The sequence below is a fragment of the Labrus mixtus genome, chromosome 4 (assembly GCF_963584025.1).
Source record: "Labrus mixtus chromosome 4, fLabMix1.1, whole genome shotgun sequence".
Lineage (NCBI taxonomy): Eukaryota > Metazoa > Chordata > Actinopteri > Labriformes > Labridae > Labrus > Labrus mixtus.
This window is the reverse complement of record NC_083615.1, coordinates 20,063,910-20,074,160: the sequence shown is the minus strand read 5'-3', so window position 1 is coordinate 20,074,160 and position 10,251 is coordinate 20,063,910. Positions and strand designations below refer to the sequence as shown.

General features: G+C 44.4%; 1 protein-coding gene across 1 annotated transcript in view; it reads left to right on the top strand.

Annotated features, from left to right (window-relative positions):
- The first annotated feature begins 417 nt into the window (after nt 1-417).
- The window catches only part of lamb4 (laminin, beta 4), a 42,311-nt gene continuing 32,477 nt past the window's right edge, over nt 418-10,251 (top strand). The window contains exons 1-9 of the mRNA XM_061036249.1: nt 418-562; nt 1,724-1,890; nt 2,627-2,762; nt 4,843-4,916; nt 5,026-5,214; nt 5,500-5,563; nt 5,747-5,961; nt 6,536-6,656; nt 7,793-7,981. Of these exons, the coding sequence (XP_060892232.1) occupies nt 541-562; nt 1,724-1,890; nt 2,627-2,762; nt 4,843-4,916; nt 5,026-5,214; nt 5,500-5,563; nt 5,747-5,961; nt 6,536-6,656; nt 7,793-7,981 (1,177 nt within the window). The 5' untranslated portion in view covers nt 418-540. The remainder of the gene's footprint in view (nt 563-1,723; nt 1,891-2,626; nt 2,763-4,842; nt 4,917-5,025; nt 5,215-5,499; nt 5,564-5,746; nt 5,962-6,535; nt 6,657-7,792; nt 7,982-10,251) is intronic.

Sequence of the window (10,251 nt, the reverse complement as noted above, 5' to 3'; positions counted from 1 at the left end):
CTGTTTGGAGATTTTCCCTTCATGACATCACAAAGGGCAGTAACTCCTCCCCCAGGTGGGTGACACTCCCACAGCTAGTTCTTTGTTCTGCCCTCTGAGTCTGTCGTCTCACCATAAACAATAGGACATGGAGCGAGAAAGCCCGAGACACCCAAGCCCTTCCAGAGAGGGGGTCAGACACAGCTCATTTACATTTAAAGGTACAGACACAGAAACAGCCTGTTCTGAGCAGGGCTGAAATAGAGGGGTTTATAGACATGATCAAATACAGGATCAGAGTGGATTTAGAACAAGAAACTTCACACACATGGTTGAGGAGCTCTGAGACTTATTTACACTGAAGAGGAGAATATGTGACCTTTATATAAGAACATTGATTTTTACTTAAACACATGCCTGATATGTTACCGTAGTTACCTGTGTGTGTGCAACAGGTTCACATAAGATGTACTGGTTTTAACATATTTTTTATTTATTTTCACACAGGAAGCATTCAGAGACCACCAGAGACCATCAGAGATCATCAGAGACCAGCTCACCATGATCCTGGTCCTCCTGGTCGGTGAGTTTCAAGGTGTTTGTTCTGTTTTCCACATGACTCAGTTTTCATTTTCATGTCCAGTACCACCGTTAGCGTCCCCATTAGTGTCCCCTTAGCGCCTCCATTAGTGCCCTAGTAAGTGCAATTATTAGCTCCCTCGTTAGTCCCCCCATCATTAGCGCCCTCATTAGCACCAGGGGGAGTGTTAGTGGTTAGCCGAGGTGTGGTAAGGTACACAGGTGGAGCATCTTTATTTTGAGGACACATAAATCGATTGCATGTTAGACCAATGTAATCCTGGTCTAAACTCTCAAGAATGTCTAAGCTTGTTCCTGATATTTAAGGGACAACTTAGAAAGATGGGAATTCCTCGACCAGAAAGCAACGCACTTCCTCTGAGCCTGTTCCACTCAGTGAAGCTCCGAAGCGCCCCCCACCGCTCAGTTATATATATTTTTTTAAATTTTTTACATACATGGCCATCTGTTTTCATACACTGTGTATGTTTGTGTGTTTGTGTGTGTGTCAATCAATCAATCAATCTTTATTTTTATAGTCCCATAGTACATTTAGAGACCGTGGGTACCACGAGCAGGACTGATAATTGAAGGCTCGACATCCCATAGTACATTTAGAGACCGTGGGTAACACGAGCAGGAAGAAGAAAATGTGTATAGGGTTTGTACATTAAAATTCAAGTTATTGTATCCTCGAGTGAAGAAAGAATGAAGACGTTTAATTTCATGAAGAAAATCATAGAATAGCAGCTGATGTGATTCAGTGTTCATTAATACATGTGTTAGAATGACAGCTGAGTTCATTCAGTTAGGCTTTACGATTCTAGGAGTTCCAGTGTTTATATAAAAGTGGATTGTGTGGATTTAGATTATTAATGTAAAATATTAATAGACTAAGTAATTGATTGATTGAGTAACTATGCCTGACTAAACAATAAATACGGTTTACTGTAGGGTGATGTGTTCTTGTGAGGGAAGCGCCATCTCATGGCGTATTGAATACATGGGTGTGTTTACAGTGGACGCCCTAAGGAAGAGGGGGGGCTCTCTCTTTGCCTTGGAACTGGCTGAAAGCCGAATGCCTGCTGACTGGCTTCTGTTTTGGAAGGGACGTTTTTGGTGGCTTCATCTGTATGATGTCACAGCCATGTTTCTTCTTCTGCAGTGCTTCTTCCTGCAGCTCATCTCCAGGACCTCCAGGAAGGGTGTCCAGATGGGTCCTGTAACCCCCCGCTGGGTGACTTGATGTTGGGGCGAGCAGCTCGGCTGTCGGCCTCGTCCACCTGTGGACTGGATGGACCTCAGACGTACTGCATCATTGGATACCTGGAGGTCAGAGTTCACAATGTGACATCAGGGGTTCCTTTTTCTGAGTGTGATGATATTTGTTTTGTTTAGTTCATTGTTTAGTTTGTCAGGGACCAAAATGTATAAAATATACTTCAATCTAAATTAACACACACAGACACACACACACACACACACACACAGTACAAACACACACACACACACACACACACACACACACAGAAACACAGACACAGTCCCACACACACACACACACACACACACACACAGTACAAACTGTTGTTGGCTGTACTGTGTGTGTGTGTGTGTGTGTGTGTGTGTGTGTGTGTGTGTGTGTGTGTGTGTGTGTGTGTGTGTGTGTGTGTCTGTGTTTGTACTGTGTGTGTGTGTGTGTGTGTGCGTGTTTGTGTGTGTGTGTGTGTGTGTGTGTGTGTGTGTGTGTGTGTGTGTGGTTTTTTTTCTGTGTGATCCACGTGTTTTTGGCTCGTGCTTTGACTTTCATACTCCGACATGTTCTGATTTGTCCGTTATTATCCAACTCTGTTCTTTCTACCCTGAGGAGCAATCCTTTCGTCTTCTGCTCATTCCTGCATAAAGTTGGGTCAGAACCAGCTGTTATATCCATCAGAACCTTTGATCAGCTGTTATATCCATCAGAACCTTTGATCAGCTGACATATTTGACATATATAATTGTTTTATATATTTGACATATTGAAGGTGATTATTGATCCATGTAGTTTGATGTGTGTTTACATCAGGAGGAGCAGAAATGCTTCACATGTGACTCAAGACTGACCTACAATCGCCATAGCAACCCCAACAGCCACCGCATCGAGAACGTCATCACTACATTTGACCCTGAGAGAAAGCTGAAGTGGTGGCAGTCTGAGAATGGTGAGTTTAAAGTGACCACAGACATCCTAGTGATAAACTCAGGTTGTTCTTTTCAGGCTGTTTATTGTCTAAATGAAAAAGAGACTGTTAAAACACTGAGCTGTAAAACATCATGTTTGTATTAAAATGTGAGTTTTACAGAAGAATCCACAGGAGGATCTGAGGGGAAACGGATCCATTAATGTCATCTGGTTGGTTTTTAGGGTTTTTCAGGCTTCAGGTTTTTTGTGTCAGTTAAAGGACATGTCTTCAAATAGGACTCCTAGATTCCTAACAGTGGTGCTAGATGCCAGATGACATTAAGGACAGTTATATCATTAGAAAAAGTCTCTCTGAGGTTTTTAGGGCCTAGCACAATAACTTCAGTCTTGTCTGAGTTAAGTAGCAAAACATTTCTGGTCATCCAGGTCCTAATGCCCTTAAGGCACGTTTCTAGTTTACATAACTGACTGGTGCCATCAGGCTTCATTGATATGTAAAGCTGAGTATCATCTGCATAACAATGAAACTGTATGGAGTGTTTCCTCATAATATTACCCAGAGGAAGCATATATAATGTAAAGAGAATCGGTACAAGCACTGAACCTTGTGGCACTCCATGGCTAACTTTGGTGTACATAGAGGACTTATCCTTAACATGTACAAATTCAGATCAAACTTTGAAATGCAGAATCTGTTCAGATATTTATCTGTAAGCTGCAACCAGCATCTAGTATGATGTCTATTCTGTACTGGGAACACTTTAAGCAGCACTGAGTTCAGTTTAATCTGTACTATCCATCCATCACTTACCTTCCACTTATCTGTGCCCGGTTGCAGTGGCAGCAGGCCAAAACTTCCCTAAACTTCCTTCTCCCCAGAAAAAATGTCCAGCTCCTCTTGGGGGATCCCGAGTTCTTCCCAGGCCAGAAGGGGTAGATAAACCCTCCAGGAAGCTCTGGGTCTCCTTAATGGGCTCTTCCCAGTTGGACGTGCTGGAGACCTGTAAAGGCAGGCAACCAGGAAGATCCTTATCAGATGCCTGAACCAACTCAACTGGCTCCTTTTAATGCAAAGGAGTAGCAGTTGTACTCTGAGCTGCCCTCGAGTGTCTGAGCTCCTCACCCTCTCTAAGGCTGAGCCCAGACACCCTGCAGAGGAAAATCATTTCAGCTGTCTGTAGTTGGGATCTCATTCCAAAGCCCATGCCCACAGGTGAGGATTGGAAAGTAGATTGCATGGATAATCGAAAGCTTTGCCTTTTGGCTCAACTTTGATGCCTTTGGCATCTCATCATCCATCTTACTTGAACAAGACCCCGAGAACTTAAACTCCTTCACTTGGGGCAAAGACTGACTCCTCAGCCGGAGCAATCCACTGCCTCATTGGGGTAAAAATTCACCCTCGTTCTCCCAGGGGAAAACCCAAACACATCAGCGCTCAGTCAGGGGCCTTGTGAGTATCTCTACACCTTTCACCCTGGGCATATCAGGAAAAGGAGATTTTAGTCCATCTCAAGGAGATTGGTTCCAAGCCAGAGAAGTTCATGGACGTGGGCAAAAGTATCTCTAGCTGATAGTGTCCTACCTCCCTCACCGGAGAGGTGACATTCTAGGTACAGAGAGCCAGTCTACACTGCCACGGTTCAGCACACCAAGACCACCGCCTTTGCCTGCTGCCCTGTCTACAATGCACCCGATGATCACCTGTATACCTGTGCAGTGGGTAACTGATGTTCTGATCACCTGTATACCTGTGCAGTGGGTAACTGATGTTCTGATCACCTGTATACCTGTGCAGTGGGTAACTGATGCTCTGATCACCTGTATACCTGTGCAGTGGGTAACTGATGCTCTGATCACCTGTATACCTGTGCAGTGGGTAACTGATGCTCTGATCACCTGTTTACCTGTGCAGTGGGTAACTGATGTTCTGATCACCTGTATACCTGTGCAGTGGGTAACTGATGCTCTGATCACCTGTATACCTGTGCAGTGGGTAACTGATGCTCTGATCACCTGTATACCTGTGCAGTGGGTAACTGATGCTCTGATCACCTGTTTACCTGTGCAGTGGGTAACTGATGCTCTGTGGTCTGCAGGAATCCATCAAGTCAGCATCAGGCTGGATCTGGAGACCGTGTTCCAGTTCAGTCATCTGGTCCTCACCTTCAAGGTAGTGGAAATCCATTTATCAAACATCAGTCACTCCAGTCTATAAAATCATCCTGTGATGTCACTTCCTGTCCTCTCCTGTGATGTCACTTCCTGTCCTCCCCCTGCAGAGTTTTCGTCCGGCAGCCATGTTGGTGGAGCGGTCAAAGGATTTTGGACGAAGCTGGAAAGTTTTTCGTTACTTTGCAGAAGATTGTTCGCTTCATTTTCCCTCAGTGTCGGACAAGCCGGCGGACAGCGTAGACGATGTTATCTGTGACAGCCGATACTCGGGATCAGAGCCATCAACAGATGGAGAGGTGAAGGGTTCGAATCCGGAAAACTTTATTTATATAAACATGAACATCTGACAGATGATATCAAACATATGAACTCACCCAACACATAAACACACACGCACACACACACACACACACACATACACACACACACACACACACTTACACACAAACACCCACACACACACACACACACACACACACACAATACACACACACACACACACACATACACAAAAACACACACAAACACATACACACACACTCTGATTCTCTAAATGTTGTTGTTCTCTGTTCGTCCACCAGGTGGTGCTAAAAGCTCTCGATCCAATCTTTGAAATAGGAAACCCGTACGCAGCGAACATCCAAGGTCAGAAAATCCTGCTCTCTGATTGGTTGTAACAGTTATACATGTTTTTATTATAGATATAGAACATGTAGTAATCTGGAATATTTACATGTTTATGTTCATTAATGTGCACTGTCCCTGTTTTAAATAAATCAATAAATATTTTAATATTCTAACATGTTTTTATTATAATCTTTTTTTCAGATCTGATCACGTTAACGAACATTCGTGTGAACTTCACTCGTCTCTTCACGTTGGGCGACACACTACTGGCTCGTCGTCGTCGGAACCCTCAGGATAAATATTACTATGCTCTTTACAACATGGTGGTCAGGGGAAGCTGCTTCTGTAACGGACATGCCAGCGAGTGTACACCCGTTGACCCAGGACGGGGGGATGTCTTCGACCAGACCGCCATGGTACGGTCCAGAACCTGCTTGATACGGTATTGGACTTGTCCTGGTCAGTCTTGAACTGGTTTTGGTCAGTCTTGGACTAGTTTTAGTCAGTCTTGGACTGGTTTTGGTCGGTCTTGGACTGGTCTTGGAGTTATCCTGGTCAGTCCTGGACTGGTTTTTGTCGGTCTTGGACTGGTCTTAGACTTGTCCTGGTCAGTCTTGAACTGGTTTTGGTCAGTCTTGGACTAGTTTCGGTTGGTCTTGAACTGGTTTTGTCAGTCTTGGACTGGTCTTGGACTTATCGTGGTCAGTCTTGGACTAGTTTCGGTTGGTCTTGAACTGGTTTTGTCAGTCTTGGACTGGTCTTGGACTTATCGTGGTCAGACTTGGACTGGTTTTGGTCAGTCTTGGACTGGTTTTGGTCGGTCTTGGTCTGGTTTTAGACTTGTCCTGGTCGGTCTTGAACTGGTTTTGGTCAGTCTTAGACTGGTCTTGGACTTGTCCTGGTCGGTCTTGGACTGGTTTTGGTTAGTCTTGGACTGGAGCTGGTCACGTTTGGACTGCAAAGGGTTCATGTGTTTTTTCTTTCTTCCAGGTTCATGGTCGATGTGTATGTCAGCACAACACGGCTGGAGAAAACTGTGAGAGATGTCAGGACTTTCACCATGACTCCCCCTGGAGGCCTGGAGGAGAAAACTCTGCCAACATCTGCAGGAGTAAGAGATTTTAACCCTGTCAGAGCCAAACAATAAATACATGGATGTTGTTTTAGGACGCCTTTTGGCCCAAACATTGAGCAGCTTACATTTTTTTCTGAGTGTTTAGAGAAATGTTGTAACACTGAGAACAGAACTCCCTCCCCCAAATATCTGAAACAGTAAAAACAACAGCTGAGGTTTATTCGCAGGATTAATGACTTATTATAAATTAAAAAGTAATCATGATACACATATAGGAGTATGAAACAATAATTGATAGCTGTGATGACCAATGAGGCTCCTGCGTTGCTGTGTGAAACAAATTAGGAACGGCGAGAGGAAACCAACACGAACACAAGAGTCTTTGAACTTTTCATAACAATGAGTGTCTTCAAAAAGACACAAGAATCAGAACCCACCTGATCAACCTTTGACATTTTAACAGAAAGTTTTACCTTAGCAACCTTTGAACTTTTGTTAGTTTGGTTTTCTTTATTATGGGCTTTTATTTAGACAGGACAGCGGATAGAGTTGAACGTAGGCCGCCCGCTTGGAGGTCTAAATCGAGGGTTACATGGTGCAAGCTAACAACTCGGCAATCGGGGACCCATTGCCTTTGATTATTTAAAGGGAATGTAAAAGTGTGTTTTGGTTAGAGAAAGGGGCGGGGCATCTAAACCCGTCGGACTTTGGTTTGATGTTTTGTACAGAACATGCAACAAGTTTGATTTCAGCCCTCAGTGGAGACTGACTAAGACCATACAGAGTTTGTTATAAATGGTCACCACAGTCTGGTCCAGTCCATTATCCGCTCATATATATCCTCCATGAAGAAACCTCCCTTCAAGATCGTTCTCACCTCTTACTGAACTAAGAGCTGCCCTCCTGAACCAGTCTCACCTTCCCGGAAGGAGAAACATTCACATCGTTTTTAAAGGACAGCTAATGATGATGTTGTAATGTAGCAGCGTTGACTTTTACAGGGTTAAAGAGGAGGTAGCATGTTTTCAGGTATAAATTATCTTCTTGTTTTGTAGTTTTGTATAAAGTCAGGACTTTATCTTGTAATTCAATGTTTTCTGTTTCATGAAAATATTAATTTGAGTCAGCCTGTGAAGTGTGACTCAGCGTTTTCTTTCTCTTCACTTTCTCAGGGTGTAACTGTAACGCTCACTCCGACTCCTGTCACTTTGATGTCTCTCGTTTTGACGCCACCGGCGGCGTGAGCGGCGGCATGTGTGACAACTGCCGCCATGACAGGGCGGGTCCACAATGTGAACGCTGTCGACCTTTCCTGTATCAGGATCCTCAGAGAGCCATTGACGACCCACAGGCTTGCATACGTACGTTCACTCTGTGTTTTTGTCTGCAAAGTGTTCCACACACACTGAGAGAGATCAACACACACACACACACACACACACACACACACACACACATCTATGCACACACACACGCGTGCGCGCACACATACACACACATACACACACACACACAAAGCAGTCTTACAACATCTAAAACCAAGTCTAAATCTGTCTTTCAGACTCTTTTAAACTCTTCTGACTGGGTCAAATTAAAAGTCATTCAGGAGGACCATCATTGGTATAATTTAAAAGTCTATATATATTTTAAAGGTTATTTAAAATTCCGGTGGAGAGAGGAATGGAGTAGACGCATGCATCGCACTCTCCCGCACTGACCTGAAAAAACATAACTTTTTATAACCCAATTTTGACCCGACTCTTTAGTAACAGTGAGTAATATCTTGTACATGCTTCATGGCCTCCGGAACCAGGTTGGTTAAAGGAAAAGACACCAAAAGAGATGACTCATCCACTGCTGCTAGCCAGATTAGCATGCCTGCCCTGACTAGCTTGCTGGAGGAGCACCGCCAGTCCATATCGGCGGCGCTGTCTGCTGAGCTCAAGTAGGCTTTTTCCTCTCTTGAAGCTAAACTAGACACAGTACAAGCCACAGTGACTGACTTTGGTGAACGAATTGTGAGTTTGGAGACCAACGCCAATTTAACTGAAGGACGCATCCAGGCCCTTGAAATATCATGCTCCACTTTATCTGAGGCTTGTGCCAAGCTTAAGGCCAAGAACATCGATTTGGAGGGACGAAGCCGACGTAACAACGTCAGGATTGTCGGCCTGCCGGAGTCCTTAGAAGGTCCACGACCCACAACCTTTTTCTCTGAAGTCCTGATGGAGATATTTGGGGACCAAGTGCTGCAAACCCCACCAGAGCTAGACCGGGCCCACCGCTCCCTAGCTGCTAAGCCGCGACAGGGTGACAGGCCTCGGCCTGTGATCGTATGCTTCCACCGGCACCAGACCAAAGAGCTGGTAGTCCGGGAGGCCCGTAAATGGAGGAATGACCTGAAGTACCGTGACTCGCCGGTCCGCATCTATGAGGATTACTGCCCCGACGTCTTAGAGCAACGTGCAACCTACCGCGATTTCATGGCTAAGCTGTATAACCTGGGTCTCCGACCAGCTCTGCTCTACCCAGGAAAGCTTCAAATCACCAAGAAAGATGGCAACAAGAAACGTTTTTCCTCAGTCGAAGAAGCCGCTGCCTTTGTGAGGTCCATGTCCGCCCCATGATGCTGCTTCATTGCCCCGACTCTGCAGTCGTTGCACGGGCTAATCTACTAGCAGCTAATGCTAACACCAGTACCGGCTTCGGGATAACTTGCTCAGCCGGTAAGAGTGTCTCGACACGATAATATTTAACACACAGTGACTGTGAACTCTTACTAGTGTCGTATGATGCTTTTTGAACATTGTTTTTTGTAAAACTCCATCTGGACTTGTTGAACCGATGTTGTGAATGGAGTCTGCCCCTGTTTGTTGTGGTTAACTATGCCACATGGCCCGTTTGGCCCTTGACCATGCTTTAAATTTTTATTAGGGGTAATATCAGTCAAACGTTTAATACAAAGATGCCTGTTGCGTCGAAGTGGGAGTTATGATGATTGTTTTTTCTGTTACATGGAGATGCAGCCTCTCTACTCATGTCTTTGGTTTCTATTTCTGGGACATATCGCCCTTTAAAGGGGTTGAGTAATGGGAAAACCTGCACTGTTCTCTGGGGGAATTTTTCCATAGTGACTGTTGTATCACAACATTTATGCGACTTATTATGTGACTAGTTTGGTTTTTGGCCTTATAATATGGCAGGCGCTTAAACTTTTCTCTGTTATTGTCTGACTGTCTGTGCTATCAGGGTTACATTTTGTCCTGCGGGAGTGGTGAAGTTATGAGGTTCAGTGAGTATAAAAACACTGGAAGCTGTATAGGGGTTTTAATTGTGTTAATAGGGTTTTTTATTTATTTATTTATTTTTGGCGTCGTGTATATATAGACAGTCACTATCCAATTATAGGTGGTGATTTCAACCTTATTCAGGAACCTGTTCTAGATAGGTCCTCCTCTAGACCCCCCACTTTGTCCAACTCTGCCACCACATTGAAATCTTTTATGTGCCAGCTTGGCCTAAGTGATCCTTGGCGATCTCTTAACCTATCCACCAAAGCTTTTTCGTTTTTCTCCCACGTTCATCGTACATATTCAAGAATTGATTTTTTTTTTTGTTGATAATAGGCTAT